This window comes from Ambystoma mexicanum, chromosome 8 (assembly GCF_040938575.1).
Source record: "Ambystoma mexicanum isolate Mex_15411 chromosome 8, UKY_AmexF1_1, whole genome shotgun sequence".
Taxonomy (NCBI): Eukaryota; Metazoa; Chordata; class Amphibia; order Caudata; family Ambystomatidae; genus Ambystoma; species Ambystoma mexicanum.
The window spans coordinates 79,072,868-79,092,414 of NC_090929.1; the positions used below are offsets into that span (position 1 = coordinate 79,072,868).

The 19,547-nt window shown below is 50.4% G+C and overlaps 1 protein-coding gene across 7 annotated transcripts in view; it reads right to left on the reverse strand.

The window, feature by feature from the left end:
- Positions 1-852: 852 nt before the first annotated feature.
- Positions 853-19,547, reverse strand: part of RALGDS (ral guanine nucleotide dissociation stimulator) — a 553,913-nt gene continuing 535,218 nt past the window's right edge. For 6 of the 7 annotated variants that reach the window (XM_069609329.1, XM_069609325.1, XM_069609326.1 and 3 more), the window contains exons 9-18: positions 15,761-15,845; positions 14,139-14,216; positions 13,673-13,759; positions 13,075-13,107; positions 12,223-12,344; positions 7,582-7,677; positions 5,264-5,525; positions 4,562-4,807; positions 3,691-3,805; positions 853-3,062 (exon numbers count right to left, since the gene is read on the reverse strand). In XM_069609329.1, the coding sequence (XP_069465430.1) occupies positions 2,887-3,062; positions 3,691-3,805; positions 4,562-4,807; positions 5,264-5,525; positions 7,582-7,677; positions 12,223-12,344; positions 13,075-13,107; positions 13,673-13,759; positions 14,139-14,216; positions 15,761-15,845 (1,300 nt within the window). In that variant the 3' untranslated portion in view covers positions 853-2,886. The remainder of the gene's footprint in view (positions 3,063-3,690; positions 3,806-4,561; positions 4,808-5,263; positions 5,526-7,581; positions 7,678-12,222; positions 12,345-13,074; positions 13,108-13,672; positions 13,760-14,138; positions 14,217-15,760; positions 15,846-19,547) is intronic. The other variant, XM_069609324.1, reaches the window with a different exon arrangement.

Sequence of the window (19,547 nt, forward strand, 5' to 3'; positions counted from 1 at the left end):
AAGCAGAAGGTTTTCATCAGAGTTCAAGGGAGGATCTTTCACAAGTGTGCACATGGACACAACCGCCTTTTGAAAGACGAGCAGGGGCCTTCACCATTAGTTTGACGTTCACACGCACCCGCTTCACATTCACACATGCATGCACGCAAACACCTCACTGCCCACCACAGCCTTCAGAATGGGTCCCCCATACTTCAGCCAGGAGTGTTATGCATAAAAAGGAGCCACAAAAAATTATAAAAATAACCACACAACATGGTCTTCAACATGATTCCAGAAGATCCAGAATCATAAAAGGCTGGCCTAACTGGTCCAATGTCCAATATTTCACCTAAGCACAGTTGGTCCACAAAAAAAAAAAACCTGTTCCGACATGTGAAAATCTGGTCCTTCTAATTTGTTAGATTATCAAACGGACTTGATATAATTATTACAGTACTTAATTTTGTCATCCTGTGACACCACTTAAAAAAAAAAGAAAAAAATGAAATCACCAAGCCCTCTCCCTTCCTCGCCATGAATTGCAACTCAACATTGCGGGGATGCGCACATCCAAACTGATTTATTTAGCGGGCCGGTTTATCCCAGCGGTTCATGGCTAGGGGAATCTTGCAAACACGCCATGCTGCTGTGCAGTTTGTCATGTGGCTGTGCAGTTTGTCATGCGAAAGCAGAGCGAGAGATAGCACCAGGCTCTCCGAAGGCTGATGGATCACCTGGAACTAAAGCTCGGCTTCGACGAGAAGGTTCTCGAATAATAGATGTAAGTGGTGGAAACCGCAGCACCCCCCCTCATTTCATTCAAAAAATTAACACAAAAGTCAAAATTGAATAGGAAGAGAGTAATTCAAATACATTATGTTTTTATATTTATTCAGTAGAATATTCCGTTGAGCCCAATATTCTGTATTTTGCTTTCGGTGTGACTTCAAGAACAACAAATCTACCCAAAAATATTTTAGGTAACTTTGGGGCGTCTTACTTCCTAGACCCCACTTTGGCTGTGTTCGAGGTGCAGGTTTGCCTTTTTTTTTATTTAATTTTTTTACTGTGTGGCAAGTATTTTCTTTTTTTTGTGGTCCTCATTAGCACATTTTTCCCCACACGAGAAGAGTTTCACACAACACACAAACACATCAAGCAGGTCCAACAAGTTCACTCAGCACGTCAAATAGGAAAGAAAACAGGAAAACCAAACACAAAGTTAAGTTGCTTATTTGCCAGGGGGCCAGACCGGATAACCGTACAAGTTCGCCCTCGAAGGGGAATCTATTTACATCCAATAAATATTGAAAAGGAAAAAAAAAAAAAAAAAAAAAACATAAAATCTGTACAAAAAAATACATGTGCGCCCCACCCAGTTTAACATTGTAGTAAAATTAAAAAAAAATTTAAAAAATGTTCACAGTCAAACTTAGTTGAGAAGTTAGTTGGAGATGTGAAGAGGCCATTTTCCTTGCAACACAATTGTATGTTTTTTCTGGAGCGGGGGAACCATATTTTACATATTTACAACCCCCACCCTTTCATTCAAAGCGCACAAAGGAGAAGCCACAAAGTCTTCCTCGCAGAGTGAGTTTTCCAGATCTCCACGGAGCGTCTGCCGCCAGCGTCAAGCTCAGAAATAGTACTTTACGTACGCGTTCCCATGAACATTCGCAGTTTTTTTTCTCCAAAATCATTCTTTGGTGCAGTTTGAAAGGTGGGGCCTGGGTGCAGCCCCATGTATAGTGAAAGTTGGGTGGTGGGGGGGGGGTCATACGTGGGACAAATAGCCAATATTTCCCCTAGCCACCCTTCCGCAGAATCAAACTCTTTGTCCAAAATTGAAAAAAAAGTGCTTAGGTTCATTTGTACAAAGAAAAAACAAAAACAAAAAACATCTTTAGAAAAGTCAAGTGAACGGCTTTTGGGGGTCCCAAAATCCCAGTTTTATGCACTTCTTTAGGTTTTAATTACATGTTTCCAGTTCATCCACCTCTGCCACACCCCCCCACCCCAGACGCCCCAATAATGGGAAGCGGACACATGAGGGGGGGCATGGTTGGGTTGAAAGTGCAGCATTTCGTAGGGATGGTTTTTGCAGAACAACCCAAACAACCCCCGTCCCTGCACCGAAGCCCACATTTTCAGTTGTGGGCAACAGTGTAGCAAGGTGTTGGCATAAGGGTTGGGTCAGGAGTCCACGCAACACAATTTCCCTTCCAGTCTTCACAAATAATACTGGCTTCACCGTCCACCTACAGTCACTCGCGGTCATGCCAATGCAGTAAACCGCCCCCTCTCGGCAACCCTGTACAGGTCAGTATCAGGGTTGGATCTTTTTGGCGGCGTTAAGGGACTGTTTGGCAGTGAGGAGTTGGCATGATCTTGTTTTGGAACAGAAACCCCATAAGGACACCAAAAGGCACTGATACGATGGCAAGGGTACGGGCATCCAAAGGGCAAGGCCAAGGTTTGCAACACACCTTTCACCAGCAGGCAACAGCAATGGTGATCTTTCCACAACCTTCTTGGATCCTCATTGATCTATAGAACAACGTTTTAAGGAGCCAGCTGTAACCGTTTCTGAAGGACATCGGCATCAACTCTCCAGCAGTTGTCCGTGTGTAGTTAGTGTTATGAGAGAGTTTTCCAATCGATAATCCTTCAAGACATAAGACATACGACTAGATGCCTCACCAAACTCCCAAAAGCACCCCCTTACCAGACAGGTAACTGGGGCACTTAAGTGCTATTGGATTGTCCGCGCCAAGTTCTGCCTTGTAGTGGTGCAACTGAGCCCCATTCTGGCCTACAGCAGGGATTCCGTGGTTGTAGTGGGACCACCCCAGTCTTTGGCCACAGCCAGCAGCAAGTCCTCCAACGTTGCCAGGAGTTGGGTTCTCAGAAAATGCCCTTGGCTATCTTGAGTCCTTTCTGCTTCATGCGCGGCAGCGTAGAGCTCGAGCCGTGCTTCACCTTCCCAGCCTTGGGGAAGCCGCGCTTCTTGAGCACAAAGTCATAGTTGGCAGCAGAGTTCATAGCATAGAAGACGTTGGCGTTGTCAGGGATTTTCAGCTCTGAAATCAGAAGACATAATACGCGAGTCAGAGTAGGTCTATGGTCATAGAAGAAACAAGCTCCCTCCCGGTTCCAATGCGAATGACCATTCTGTCAAGATCAACAACCCTACCACATTGTTCAATGGGAGGAGATGCACACTGCATTGAGTTATTGTGGGGTGGGGGCAGGCAAAGAACAAGGGGCCAGGGGTCATCTAGGAGTGGAGTGGAATTTTAAATCCTCCTTTGTTCAAAGTAGCTTATGTGGGCATTATGCACTTGAACCTTCCCATTGGCAGGGGCACTGGCGTAGTAGTGGTAGGAGTGGGCCCCATTAGCAAGAAGTGGGTATTTCCTACAGATTATTTCCTCATGGACAGAGGGTTGTGAATTCTAAACATTTCATAATTCATATTATGGTGGACAAATTCCTAAATACAGTGGTGGGTCCAACTCCAAAAGCTCTTAGTTGCAGTTGAGGTACAAGTATCTTTGGCGTGGAGGGTGGGGGGTGGGGAGCGAGCGGATGATAGCCGTGAATGGCCTTGCATCCTGCCAGAAAGTGTTGGCAAGACTGGACTGATGCAGTTCGTCAAAGTCTGCGTCAGTAGGTTTTAGGGTGTTACCTTCTGGTCAGGCCACGTACCTCTTTCTTCAGACAGTATCTGGACGAGCTCATACTCCTCAGGCCTGTCCCCATCTAGGTTGTGTTTGGCCATCGCTTTCCGAATCACCACTGGGGTCTTATCTTGGCTCGTGACCTGCAAGGAAAGCAACCAACACAGTCAGCCGCCATAAGAGTGACAAGCCTTAGAGGCATCGGAGAGGGAATAAGAACAGAGCCAGCAGGAGAAGAAAACAAGTCTAAAAGAAAATGTGGGGGAAGTACGAGATCATACAGAAATAAACCCAAAAATAGATCCGCTGAAAGAAGGGGAGGAGAAAGGAAGACTAAAGTTAGAGATGGGGATGCATGCTGGAAGATAGCGGCACCAGGGTGGACCAGGTCTGCAGTCATTTTGAAGAGTGCACTAAGAGGCTCTGTGCCCAAAATTATATCCACCTAGGAGTGCCCAGGACACTTCATGCCCTAGAGATTGCAAGTCACATTCCACCATGGGGCACCCCCATATCCCTGAAATCCGATGCATTCCGTTTACATTCCACCAACCTCTACGTATGAACACTAGAAGATGTGTACTACCCCCACTTTAGCCCCTTCGCCCCACACCACACAGGATGTGTTCCACCAGTGCCACATGGTGCACCATCTATACACATAACATGCTTTTAAAAAAATATATTTAGGTTATTTATAACGAGCTTAACACCCAGAGGTTTCCAAGCGCGGACCCGGGAATCGAACCTGTGTTGCTCTGCGTCGTCTTGCTCCCAAGGTGAGAGTGCTGCCCCTCGGCTTTCCTCCTGAGACATGCTACACTCCAGCACCTCCCTCCCCAGTTTATGCCCTTCCGATGCTACCGAGGATGTGCTCCACATCATACTCTCCTACTCACCAAAATACTTTTGTACATGTTGCCGTTGTCGACGTCAAGGCTGACGCGTATGATGCAGCAGTCGCCAATCTGCTGGTTGTAGAGAGGCAGCGAGAGTGACGAGTAGCTGGAGATGCCAGACACGGAGCGCTTGTGGCTGCGCGATGCCGACACCGGCGTTGATGAGACGGACGATGACGAGGCACTGCTGGATCCTGAGCCAATCCCAGACGTGTCAAGCGAGGACAGCGACGTGGACTCCCAGAACTGGAGAGACAGTAACGACGAGTTAAGGCTCTGTGCCAAGGCTCTTTAACAAGTTCAAAAAGGTGGGTCACACGACTGCTTCCAATCCCAGCATTGAGACCCCAAACTACAGAAACACAGATGGAATGCCTTCGCTCATCCACCAAAATGACAGAATTCTAGTTCTAGGAGAACTAGAAATGTTTCGGAAGGTCCCGGTGGACAACATAGCACTGAATAAAGCGGGGTTTTCCATCGCTCTGAACTAAGTACAGAAAATAAAGTCAAATGCGAGCACCAATCGCTTTATGGCAAGTTTATCTCTGCGCAAAACGAACCCATACAATTAAAGAGTCAATTTGAAGAAAAAAAACTTGCACATCTGATGCAAGAGTCTGCGACCCGGTCCCCTCTTTCTCTCCAAACCCACAGTATGATCAACCCAAAGCAGAAAGGGGCAAAAAGCAGCACACTGACCCCGTCACGAAAGCTGCGTTCGTTTGTCCGCTGCCATGAGTGCGCCGGCGCCCCGCGTACCTTCTTCTCCTGGCAATCCGGGGACTCGGGGATGAAGCTGATGTTGATTTCTTCCACGTCGGAGCTGCTTGACCCGGCCGAAGTAACGCTGATGGAGTCCGTGGTGTCGGCACTGCCCAGGTAAGGGCTGCACTTGAGCTGGTCGAAGGACTTGGAGTGGGAGCTGCCACTGGCACAAGAGTCTGTGCTTGGCGCTTGCCTGCTGCAAAACCAATCGAGACACTTACTGGTTACAACATTCCACCCAGAAGCATTCCTTCATTCAAAGACACCAGTGTGAGGGCACCTGACCTCCTGTCTGGCTTGCTGGCTTTAAAACAACAGTGAGAGGGAATCTATCCAAGAGACTTGGGTAATCTGTTAGGAAAGTACCTCTGAAAAGCCAATAGGTTGGGCATAGAATCCTACACAAGCAATGCCCATGTTACAATGTTCAACTTTCTCCAACCAACCATGAACACCTTCCACAAAATGAGAGGATGCCAACATGGACCATTCTATTTGGTAGAGACCAGTCCTGCCCTTGCTTTAAGTTTAACTTTCAATGATGGGACTTGTAGTCCGGGGTTTGTAATGGGAAAAATTCAGGACAAATCCCAGAACAGAAAGAAATCGGGCCTGGATTAGTAGATTGCAAACGGAACGGCTCATGTTGGGACGCAAGCATCTTTTCCAGTGGCGACCACTGAAGGAATCTCAATCCTCTGCCAAATTAGGGGCCTGGAGGCACTAAGCCGTCTCTTGATCATTAGTGGCAGCATAACTCCGCCCTGGTTTCTCGCTCCCAAACCTGGGCACCACCCATCTTGCGTCCATAAACTATTGCTTCCCTGCCCGCGTCCTGAGATCGCCACATTGGCAAATAAAAGTTTACTCAAATCCTGCCACTGATTTAACACCCAGAGCCACACCGTCGGAAAGTGGGCCAGCGTCATACGCAGAGGTAGCCAATAAAGGCATCCATAACTTGCAAACTTGGGGGATTTATCAGGTGAGGGGAAATTGAAAACTTTATATAGCACCTGGTGGGGGATGGGTACGCGGGTTTCTGCCATGAGTAGGGTGATGTATTCTCTGAACAAGAACATTGCCCTAATGTGGCTCGTTACTACATAAAAGGGGATCTTGCGGGATAAGAGTATGCAATGAAGCCATAATCACCCGTTCCACGGGCTGGAATCGGTGTTAACGGCCTGGGGCCCAAGAGTCCCGGTGCCGTTATCATCCATGTGGGCAATTATGGCTGCTAGCACCCCGGGTTGCTAATCCGGTAAACCTGGGGTGCTGATAGACATGTCTTTTGTCCCATTCATTCATGCAAAAAAATAAAATAAATAACACACACAGACTCCAGTTGGCCACCACAGAGCTGGAAGACGGGGCTCCAAGCAGAGCCCCTCTTCCATTTCCACGGCGTCCAGAAGGAAGATGGAGCAGTAGGAGCAGCGGCAGCGCCGCGGTAAGTGGGGGTGGGAGGACCGCAGAAATGAAAGATAAGGGAACGGGAGGGGACTTACGCGAGATAGCAGGGTGGGGGAAGTAGCTGTCAGGTTGCTCAGAACACAGGATTGGATCGTGGGACTGAGCCCGTGAGCGAACAACCCAATTGGTTGCTCCCCTGCCGAGGGTGCCAACTGAGGGTTGGGCCCGACTGGAGAAATCGAAGGGAGAAAGAGGGAGTTGTGGATTAATAAGTAGCAATAAAACGGAAAAGGGGGCTAAATAAAGGCTAAGTGGGGGACCGAATACAGTAGCCCATCAAGAGGAACTGGAGAAGAAATTGAAAATTAAACTTGGAGGAGGGAGAAGGGGTACTGCACTCGTAATTCAAGAGGACTAGAAAAAGAGAGATAAAAGAAGAACTAAGACGCCCATCCAGATCCACATTGAAAGAATTGGGTGCAGTCGCGCTCTACTCTGAAAAGTATTTGGCACAAGAGACCGGTCCCTCCTCACGTTTTCTCTTTGATAAATAACCTGCGCTCGTTATTTAGACTCCGACTATCGACGCTATGCCAGAAGTTTCTTCTCAGAAGATCCCTGAGCCAGAATGTCCATGTTGCCCGGCATCACCCTGGCCAGAGGCAGAAGCCGGGCAACCTTCGGGAACATGGTCACCACCTGTGCATGGTGAAGAGCTAAACGGGGTGCCGGTGTGGCCCAATGAACACCAAGTGGTCACAGGTCCCACCCTACTCATCCATCAACAATCGCGGGGCAGTGGTTCACATCTGTGGAGAGAGGTAATAGGGACTTACTCGCTCCAGCGTTTGATGATGGCTGTGCTCTTCTTGGCTTTTAGCGTGTTGCTCGCGGACTCCGACAGAGGTTCGATGTCACAGGAGAAGTTGTAACTGAAATCGGAATGAGAAAAAGGTTTAGGGCCGCGCAAAAGACCGAGCCACCCATCACCCCCATGACCCCCCCCGAAACAAAATGTAACATTTGCAGGAAATATCTTGGGTCGTGAAATCACTTTAACAGGCAAGCTCTTGTACTCTGTTTTGAACGAAGGTTGATGCACCGTGGACGAACACCGGTGCTCCGTGGGCTTAGCACTGGTGCACCTTGGGTTTAGCACTGGTGCCCCGTGGGCTTAGCACTGGTGCAACATGCCCTAGGCAGGACTTCTTGCTAAAGATCTCGGAGACCCACAGGTTATGAAGAGCTTGCAGGCAGGATCCCTCGCTATCAGATGCTGGAGCACACATCCCAAACATAGCATCAACTGCGTTGGCTCCTAATTAAATAAGCTATTTCAATGTACCCATGCCTTCTATGCAGAGCATCCTGGGAAATCAAATGTATGTTTTTTTCAAGTCAATTTCTTTCGATTAAAGTAAAAACTCCAGAAGGCAGCCATGAGACTAGAAATCCTGACAGACAAAACTCAGAGTAACAATTCAAAGCCCCCTAACCCCGCCACTCAGGATATCGGGCATAGGAAACGGAGCACTGAGGTTGAAGGTGTGGCGTTTTCTGCAAAACGGGCATCGTCCACAGCTTCAAGGACCCCACTCTACCCATGCACCCAAAACTCAATCTGAGGCTGTAACAGCCACCCTCATGAGGTACAGGGGGCCACCTGAAGCTACAACACTCATGATTCCATCAGAGGGTGCAACAGCCACCCTCATAAGGTATAGGAGGCAACCTGAAGCTGTAAGGCTCCTTGTGGCTTCAACGGAGGGTGCAACAGCCACACTCACGATGCATGCAAGACTACCATACTTGCTCATACGAACCACCATACATCACACTGGCCAATGACAGGCCCTTCGAAGGCCTCTACAAAGTGCCGGAAAACCAAAACACTTCCTTCTACCCAATTCACATTTACTATTTCAGGACGCGCTGAGCGGCAACACTAATAGTTTGGAACATAATAAAAAGTAGATGAAAATATTTGCATTTATCACCATTTTATGAAGCAGGAGCACAAAAAAGAAAATCTGTGTATAAACTACAAAGATGACAGTTATCGACAGAGGACCAATGCTGCAGACGATAAGCGACAGGGGACCAACGCTGGAGACGATAAGCGACAGAGGCCCAACGCTGGAGACGATAAGCGACAGGGGACCAACGCTGGAGACTAAGTGACAGAGGACCAACGCTGGAGACAATAATCCACAGCGGACCAACGCTGGAGACTAAGTGACAGAGGACCAACAGTGACAGAGGACCAACGCTCGAGACTAAGTGACAGAGGACCAACAGTGACAGAGGACCAACGCTGGAGACAATCGACAGCGGACCAACGCTGGAGACGATAAGCGACAGGGGACCAACGCTGGAGACGATGAGCGACAGGGGACCAACGCTGCAGATGATGAGCGACAGGGGACCAACGCTGCAGATGATGAGCGACAGAGGCCCAACGCTGGAGAGGATAAGCGACAGAGGACCAACGCTGGAGACGATAAGCGACAGAGGACCAATGCTGGAGACGATAAGCAACAGAGGACCAACGCTCGAGACTAAGTGACAGAGGACCAACAGTGACAGAGGACCAACGCTGGAGACAATAATCGACAGAGGCCCAACGCTGGAGACGATAAGCGACAGAGGACCAATGCTGGAGACTAAGTGACAGAGGACCAACGCTGGAGACTAAGTGACAGAGGACCAACAGTGACAGAGGACCAACGCTGGAGACAATAATCGACAGAGGACCAACGCTGGAGACGATAAGCGACAGAGGACCAATGCTGGAGACTAAGTGACAGAGGACCAACGCTGGAGACGATAAGCAACAGAGGACCAACGCTCGAGACTAAGTGACAGAGGACCAACAGTGACAGAGGACCAACGCTGAAGACTAAGTTACAGAGGACCAACAGTGATAGAGGACCAACAGTGATAGAGGACCAACGATGGAGACAATAAGCGACAGAGGACCAACGCTGCAGACTAAGTGACAGAGGACCAACGCTGGAGACTAAGTGACAGAGGACCAACGCTGGAGACAATAAGCGACAGAGGACCAACGCTGGAGACAATAAGCGACAGAGGACCAGTGCTGGAGACTAAGTTACAGAGGACCAACAGTGACAGAGGACCAACGATGGAGACAATAAGCGACAGAGGACCAGTGCTGGAGACTAAGTTACAGAGGACCAACAGTGACAGAGGACCAACGATGGAGACAATAAGCGACAGCGGACCAATGCTGCAGACTATAAGCGACAGGGGACCAACGCTGGAGACGATAAGCGACAGAGGACCAACGCTAGAGACAATAAGCGACAGAGAACCAGTGCTGGAGACTAAGCTACAGAGGACCAACAGTGACAGAGGACCAACGATGGAGACAATAAGCGACAGCGGACCAACGCTGCAGACTAAGTGAAAACAAGAAGCAACAGGACTAGCGCTGAAGACTCTGGAAACAAGAAGCAACAGGGCTGGAGACTCAGCACACTAGCACTGAAGGATCAGTGGTGACAATAAGCAACCAGGGTTTAGCGCTGAAGGCTCAGTGGAGACCATGAGTGACAGGGGACTAGTGCTGAAAGCTCAGTGGAGACAAGAAGCAACAGAACTAGCGCTGAAAGATCAGTGGAGACAATGAGCAACAGGGCTAGCATTGAAGGATCAGTGGAGACAATAAGCGACAGAGGACTAGTGCTACAGACTGCATGGAGACAAAAAGCAATAGAGGACTAGCGCTGGAGACTCCGTGGAAACAAGGAGCAACAGAGGACTAGCGCTGAAGAATCAGTGGAGAAAATGAGCGACGGAGGACTAGGGCTGAAGGCTCAGTGGAGATAATGAGCAACAGGACTAGCGCTGAAGGATCAGTGGAGACAATAAGCGACAGAGGACTAGTGCTACAGACTGCATGGAGACAAAAAGCAATAGAGGACTAGCGCTGCAGACTCCGTGGAAACAAGGAGCAACAGAGGACTAGCGCTGAAGAATCAGTGGAGAAAATGAGCGACGGAGGACTATGGCTGAAGGCTCAGTGGAGATAATGAGCAACAGGGCTAGCATTGAAGGATCAGTGGAGACAATAAGCGACAGAGGACTAGTGCTACAGACTGCATGGAGACAAAAAGCAATAGAGGACTAGCGCTGCAGACTCCGTGGAAACAAGGAGCAACAGAGGACTAGCGCTAAAGAATCAGTGGAGAAAATGAGCGACGGAGGACTATGGCTGAAGGCTCAGTGGAGATAATGAGCAACAGGACTAGCGCTGAAGGATCAGTGGAGACAATGAGCGACAGGACTAGCGCTGAAGGATCAGTGGAGACGAGGAGCGACAGGACTAGCACTGAAGGCTTAGCAGACTAGTGCTGAAGAATCAGTGGAGACAATAAGCAACAGAGGACTAGCGCTGAAGGCTCAGTGGAGACAATGAGCGACAGGACTAGTGCTGAAAGATCAGTGGAGACAATAAGCAACAGAGGACTAGCAGTGAAGGCTCAGTGGAGACAATGAGCACCAGGATTAGGGCTGAAGGCTCAGTGGAAACAATGAGCGTCAGGACAAGCGCTTAAGGCTCAGTGGAGACAATAAGCAACTGACGACTAGCGCTGAAGGCTCAGTGGAGACAATGAGCGACAGGACTAGTGCTGAAAGATCAGTGGAGACAATAAGCAACAGAGGACTAGCAGTGAAGGCTCAGTGGAGACAATGAGCACCAGGATTAGGGCTGAAGGCTCAGTGGAAACAATGAGCGTCAGGACAAGCGCTTAAGGCTCAGTGGAGACAACAAGCAACAGAGGACTAGCGCTGAAGGCTCAGTGGAGACAATGAGCGACAGGACTAGTGCTGAAAGAGGAGTGGAGACAATAAGCAACAGAGGACTACCGCTGAAGGGTCAGTGGAGACAATGAGAGACAGGACTAGTGCTGAAAGATCAGTGGAGACAATAAGCAACAGAGGACTAGCCGTGAAGGCTCAGTGGAGACAATGAGCGCCAGGATTAGCCCTGAAGGATCAGTGGAGACAATGAGCGACAGGACTAGCGTGAAGGCTCAGTGGAGACAATGAGCGCCAGGGGTCTAGTGCAGGAGACTGAGCGAGACAAGCAGCGACACAGAACTAGCACAGGAGACTGCGTGGAGACTAGCTGTTCCCCCCCCCGCTTCTCCACAGTGCCTCCTGGGACAAGGAACGATGCAGAGTATGGGAGGATCCATGTGATCACTGCAACCCCCATAATTGCAACGGCCATAAATGCAGACTTTTTCATTTAACCCCCTTTACACCACATACATATGCAGGGGGGGCACGCAGGTCCCCATATTACTATAATTTCACATACCCTCCACATATATATTGGGCGTTAGAAATGTCAACCGTCGCAATTGTGAAGGCAACATTTTGGACCATTACCGTATGGGATAATCAGGTGTTCAGTCACATAACCAGGCTCACAACCGAGCACTCACCTCTCCGCCTCCGTCAGCCGCTCCACGCTGTGAAACCACTCCACAAACGGGCCCTCCTGCTTGAAGTTGTAGTTGTTGCACGCAGACTGCAGCAGCTTAATTTGGGCGATCACTTCAAATTCCTGCAGGGTGCGAGCACAGGAGACAGGGAGTCAGAACCACACTTCCTGCACAGTGAGAAGCAACCCGGAATGGACAACTCTCAGAGGGACTTCCTGTTTAGGGTCATAACCTTTCCAGGGTTATGAGGTCACTTCCTGTCCCAAATAAATCCCTGCCCCCATAGCGATGGTCTTCAAGGAGGGGGGCAAAGGGGGGCAGAGGCTATACCCCCTGACATGATATTTGCTTTGCAGGCTTAATCCCACACTACACCCTTGCCATGGCGCTTCATGCCTCGAAAATATCCCCGCTCTGTGTTCCAGCACGTCAGACTATAGCCCTGCTCCTCTGGTGACATCACTTCCCCTCTCTGGCTCTAGAGCCCGTATAATACCCTTGCACCGGGTCTGAAGTCACTGATGGTCCCAGAACATTACATTTCTATGGATGGGGTCACCTCCCAGCCCCCTGAGTGGCTTGTTATGGTGTTGGTACATTGCAGTGGCCCCTCCAGCCCCCCCCCAACATCTTCCTCTGAAGCGAGGGTCCCCATAAACCCCATGCAGCTCTATCTTGTGGTTTAAAGTTCCGGAAGGTCACTTTTCAATGGGAGCACCTGCGACTGCTTTGGAAATTCGCCTCCCAGGGCCCCAGTGGCCTGATTACGGAGGGGGGGGGTGAGTTGGGAGGGGTTTGGTGCTGGGAGGGTAATACCAGTGGAATCTGCATTCGGAAATACAAACAACTCACCTTCCGTCTTTTCTCGAAGTTGATGAGGCCGCCCTGTAAGAACACGGAAAACAGTAACACGTTAATCACCGTCTGTGAGGAGCCAAACCTGCGCCAATGGCGACACCTGCTGGTGGCTCCAAGGACCGCGCCTCGAAAGGCTTCTAAAGGGCGCAGAAAGGAAACATGTGGGAGGGGCGCGCAAAAAGTAAACTAGAAACATCACCGAGGGGCGCAGCGGAAATTGAGGGGGAGGGGAAAGATTAGGGCAGAGTGGAAGTGGAAACGAAAAGTGTTACATGGAGCAAAATAAAAAATAAACTAAAGGGTCACGAGCATAACCAGAGTTCTACCAAAATGGCGAATAAAAACAGTGATAATATCAAGACCAGGGACCCAGATGCAGCATCATCCATTCCACTTGGGATGTGCAAATCCAGTCCCGGTTTTAACTTTACATTGTGGAACTTGTAGTTCTCGGTTTTCCAATTATAAATCGAGGACTAATCTCCCAGAATGCACAATGAAAACCCGGAATAGGGAAGCGTTCTCCTGGAATGGATAGTGGCTGTATGCACGATTTAAACAGTCAGTCAAACCACCAAAAGAAAGCACTCACCTCCAAGTAATCCTTCATGGCCGTGTCCAGCATCACCAGGTCCGTGAGGAAGGTGCCCAGGTAAGGGATAGTACCCTGCATGACCCCCTGAAGGTGGAGAGAAAGGGAAGGTCACAAAAACGAGTCTTCAAGCTGGCGCAGACCCAGCCCACTTAAAGGCTGTCCTGGGAACCAAAAGTGGCAGTGGAAAACAACGGTGGCATATTACAGTATACCGGAAGCGTTATTAAAAAGGGCTTTACTTCCTCCCACTCACAGAGAGGCCCAGGGCGCAGAGGCCCACGGGAAATCTCCAGAGTTCCCTGTAGGCCAGTCCAGCACCACTCTTGCCCACCCCCACGGAGCAACAGCTGCTCCCAGACCCACGAGTCAGGCCCTGAACCCCAGCTTCTCCGAGAAGCACCACAGCGGGCGCCTCCTGCCCCCACACCCCACTCCCCCCGGCCTTTGCACCAGAGGGACTCACCAGCTCCCGCTGCTGTTGCTGCCTCTTCTGGGCCCTTTTCGGATTGATTTCTAAAGTGGCAAATTTCGAGGTGCCTTCCTGGGTGAGAGAGAAAGCAGTGCCTTTATTAGAGAACACAATAGTGCCCGGGCAGTGGCACACAGGCCAGTATGCCCATCAATCTTCCACACACACGCAGTGCAGTAACTTTGCTGAAAATGTTGGGGGGGGCATGACATCTGAAGAAAAGGGGCCCAGCAAAATGAATGGTGACACAATGGTGTGCCATGACAGTTGGGGGGGGGGGGGGCAAACACCCCTACCACCCCCCCCCTGAAATTACACCCATGCACGCACGCACTCTTTGTGCATAGTCACCCATGTCCTTGATCTCACTGGAACATGTAGTGGAATATTCGAGAACATTCATAACTGAGGCGCTTCTAAGGAACCAAAGAAGGATCAGAAAATGATGCATCCGAGAAGGCAGAAATACCCACCCCCGATTTTGCAGCCAACCCGATGCACAGAGCAGAGCTGGTCTGCACAAGCGGTGTTTGGGGCGGGATGGGGCGGGGGGTTTCGGGGGGGGCGAGGCGGGTGGTGCTACACCAGCTACTCGCACAGATAAGGGCGAGGGATGCCCCGTGCTCACTCACAATCCTTGCATTCCTGGAGGGAACCTGCATTATCACGAGAGCCCCCACAGGGAGGGAACCCTCTGCCTGGACGAGGAGACGCCCTTGAGAAGACGGAAACTTTTGAGTCACGTCGTCTGTCCCTGCTAGGCCTTATCTCATTTTGGGGGCGGGGGGGGCGAGGGACTGAGACGAGAGCACTCTTCGGCAAATTCACATAAGCTTCGCTGCCTGCAGGGATAAGATGGCCATTTGCTAAAAAATGGCCAGAACTGTGGACCATGTAAGGTGCAACGGAAACAAAGCGTGGTAAAGTCCCAACCTAGATTTGCAGGCCATTTTTCCATGCCATCATAGCTATTGGTTTTAGCCACCTCAAGTGTATAGCCAACAGCACGTTGCATGCCGGGACTTGCAGTTTTAGCCCCCCCCTTCCCCCCTCCCATTCTAACTGTGGGCTTCTTGTTTCCAGCAGGCATTAAAGATCTTGATGGCAGAGTCCAATGGCAGGGGGCAACTGCCACTCAGGACTGGACAGGGAGAGGGGCACAGAACACTGTCTCGGGCACCAGTGATAAAGTGCCCCACAGTTGCAAATGGCAATCCATTCCTTCTGTGACAGACTGTTTGAGTAGTGCCCCAAGAGGGAGGGATTTTGGATAAAATTTTATTCAAATTGCGCAATTTAAAGAATTTTTATTCAGCAACGATAGTCAAAACCACTAGCCGTATAGTGAAGTAACTCAAACTGGCCCACATATTGGCCAAAAAAAGTGGCCCACGTTGACCCAAAAAATAAAAGTGACGCACACTCGCATTTTGCCTTTTTGCTTCAGGCATTTCCCCGTTGCCCTATAGGACAGTCTGATCCTGCTTGACTGCCCAGACCCCGCTGCAGGAACGCTGCACGCGTTTCCAGAGCACAAAGGCGACAGGGTTGAGGTGGCATGCAAGTAGATCAGGGGGGCAGTATGTAGAGGGGGGGGGGGGGTGTAGGCACCCTACCTTAATCAGGAGCTCTCGACTCAGCGAGTGGTTGTTCTCGTCCGAAAAGATCTCTGACAGTTCCATGAAGATCCGAAAACTCTCTCTGAGGTTAGAGGGGAATAAAAAGGGCCCATTTAGAATGCCTGAAGCCATCAGCAGCATTACTCGCCAATCAATTCCCTGCACCCCCCCAAATCCATTACACTGCCAACCCGCCCCCCACACACACACTCCATAGTGCAGAGAGGCCAAGCCCCCGATGAACACGTACTGGCCATGCCTTCATTAGTTTGGGCCATTAGGTGGAGCTTGCACCACCTATAGACTGAAACTATTGCATTCGAGTACAGATAGTGAGAAATGGCATATGAGGAGGGACACAGCCTGTAGGTGTTCGATTATTTGCCCACCCATTGACTGCCCATGGCCATGCTAATCCTTATGGCCATTCCCACCCAGTTCCTGCCCCTGCCGCTCAAAAAACACTTTGTGGGAAATCTTTGAGCTAGCTTTTTCAAACCTTACCATCAAAGGTTGTGCTCAAAGTGCCTGCCAGTGTTCATGACTTAATTGGAGCTGTACACATGCTACTGGTGTAATAAAAACTGTCTTCAGCCACTCAATTTATAAGCACTATGCGTGTCCTTCACTGAAATCCTGTTAAAAACGAGCATTGGCAAAGCCAACCGTTTTTGGCTTGTGTATAAGTACTAGGCATTTGCGTGTCACCACTATTAGATGCCTAGGTACTCACATGTTGCACCTAGTACCATCAATTGCCAGTTAATACCACTACGGCAGTGCCTGGTTAGTGCCTTCCCCATGCCTACACAAAAGCCCAAACGGTTGGCATTGTCAATGCTTGTTTTCTTTGGAGCCTCGTTGCCAACTAACAAGGCATTTCTGATGACAGTTTCCAGAGTCCTGAAGCATAATTGGTAGGTCTGCGATTAGTTCAAGGGGATAGAGACTTCGGCTGGAGGTGCTTTTCAGAAGTGATTTGAAGAGGGCAGAGCAAGCGGGCCCAAAGGGTAAGAGGGGAATCACTGGACATAAAGTGATAAAGGGAGTAAGAGCCACGTGGACATAAAGGAAGTAGGAGGCCAAGTGGACATACAAGGAGAAGGAGGCCAAGTGGACATAAAGGGAGTAGGAGGCCAAGTGGACATACAGGGAGTAGGGGGCCAGCGGGACATACAGGGAGTAGGGGGGCCAAGAGGACATACAGGGAGTAGGGGGGCCAAGAGGACATACAGGGAGTAGGGGGGCCAAGAGGACATACAGGGAGTAGGGGGGCCAAGAGGACATACAGGGAGTAGGGGGGCCAAGAGGACATACAGGGAGTAGGGGGGCCCAGAGGACATACAGGGAGTAGGGGGGCCCAGAGGACATACAGGGAGTAGGGGGGCCAAGAGGACATACAGGGAGTAGGGGGGCCAAGAGGACATACAGGGAGTAGGGAGGCCAAGAGGACATACAGGGAGTAGGAGGCCAAGAGGACATAAAGGGAGTAGGGGGCCAGCGGGACATAAAGGGAGTAGGGGGCCAGCGGGACATAAAGGGAGTAGGGGGCCAGCGGGACATAAAGGGAGTAGGGGGCCAGCGGGACATAAAGGGAGTAGGGGGCCAGCGGGACATAAAGGGAGTAGGGGGCCAGCGGGACATAAAAGGAGTAGGGGGCCAGCGGGACATAAAAGGAGTAGGGGGCCAGGGGGACATAAAGGGAGTTTGTTTTATTATAAGGCGCACCAGACCCAAGGGTATTAGGGCGCAACAGTTACAAGAATTTGCGAAGCTTACTTACATCCAGACAGAGCGTTGTACATTAATTACAATAGAGGTACACAGATATATACAGTGCTGGCCGGACTTGTGCAGTCCGGAAGTGAGATTATTTACAGATTTTATTGGCAGTGTACGTGTGAATGTCACTGGATGTGGTCGGTAAGTATTCTTACTAGGTTTGAGAGTGCATGCAGGCATCCTGCAAAGTGCAAGTTAGTGGTCCGTAGATTTTAACCAGAGGATGGTGTTTGATCTGAGTAGGAGCCAAGTGGACATAAAGGGAGTAGGAGCCAGAGGGACAGAAAGGGAGTAGGAGCCAGGGGGACAGAAAGGGAGTAGGAGCCAGGGGGACATAAGGACCCGATTACGCCATCAAGCAGGGTAACATACCTTTTTAAAGCATCTTCCTACTCTTTGCCCCGCCCCTCAAGCTCCTCCCACTCTGTGTTTCAGCAGAGTGGTTCCTAGAAGCTCACTGTATATGTAAGCATATTCCATTTAAGGTATGCGCCTAGAAGCCGTAACCAATCCATTCACAGTGATGGGAGAGAACATCCAGTGTTCCAGAAAGCAGAGGTGCTACCATCCAGGGGTACACAGGACTCTACTGCCCGGATGACGAGCAGTACGAAATTCATTGGCCACGCAAGGTGCTTCTGCGTCAGCTTCCTTCGACTGGCACCACACTAAACACCAATATTTGGACCACACCGATTTTGGACTATATTGTGCTAACTTTGCATACCAGGGAGTATACTTGGGCAGGATTTTTCGATTGGGGCGGCGAGGCATACATTGGACCAGGGGGGCCAGTAGGCCGCACCTCTGGACCAGGGGGGCCAGCAGGCCGCGCACCCTGCACCAGGGGGGCCAGCAGGCCGCGCACCCTGCACCAGGGGGGCCAGCAGGCCGCGCACCCAGCACCAGGGGGCCAGCAGGCCGTGCACCCAGCACCAGGGGGGCCAGCAGGCCGCGCACCCTGCACCAGGGGGGCCAGCAGGCCGCGCACCCTGCACCAGGGGGGCCAGCAGGCCGGCTGCGCACCCTTGACGGTTTTTCTGAGTTCTTTTGGTGCTGTTCTAAGAACCCAAGATGATGGGGGCCCGCCGGGCGCCTGGAGGCGGCCCCTGGGTGGTAGCGGTGCGTGGGATAAAAGATAACATCTGTAGTGCTCCCTTCAAACAGCTCGAAGCAAGTTGCCTGGAGATTATCGCATAAAAACATTTAAAAAGCATCTTCGATTATCATTAGAAGTTGATAAAAGTCCCTATACAGAGTTTTATCATTTTCAAACTAGTACAGGGCAGCAAACCTTTCATTGCACGTTTATAACAAGCATTGGCAAAGCCAGCAGTTATGGCTTGCCTATAGGTATTAGATGGGGTGTTTGCCAGGCACTGCCATCATGTGCCCAGGTAATCACACAATTTTAAACTGTTGCCATCTTTTGGCCCAGTAATCCCATTAGGCCGGCAAACACCTATCCCATGCCTACACAATAGACAAAACAGTTGGCTTTGCATGCTCGTTTTTAAAGGAATTCGGCACAAAGACATTGGCATTCAGAAGGTGGCTCAGAAAACAGCTGGGATCGAGGAGATCCCAGAGATGGGGGTGGAGGGGGGGGGGCAGCGGGGCATAGCACTCAGCATGTCCATGGACAGTGAATGGGTGGGTGAATAACCAAGCCCCCAATCCCCTGCCCCCTCCCCTCCAGGCTGCATGTCCCCCTTCACATCTCATCTGTACTTCCTTCACTCCCCATTCCAACACCACCTAGAACTCATGGGCAGCGTTTCCAGCTCCATCTAAAAGCCAAAATTAAAAGAAGCCTTCACGGGTCATGTTAGCAAATCATCCAGCAGGGGGCAGCAGAGGCAAGCGCATGGGTTTATTATCCGATCATTTCAGCGAGGCGCGTTTACTGCAGGGACTTACCGGCGCCGGTAGGTTATGGTTTCCTTACATATATGGTCACCCTAAGCGCTAAAAAATGCAGTGGTTTGGCTGGCTGTGTATA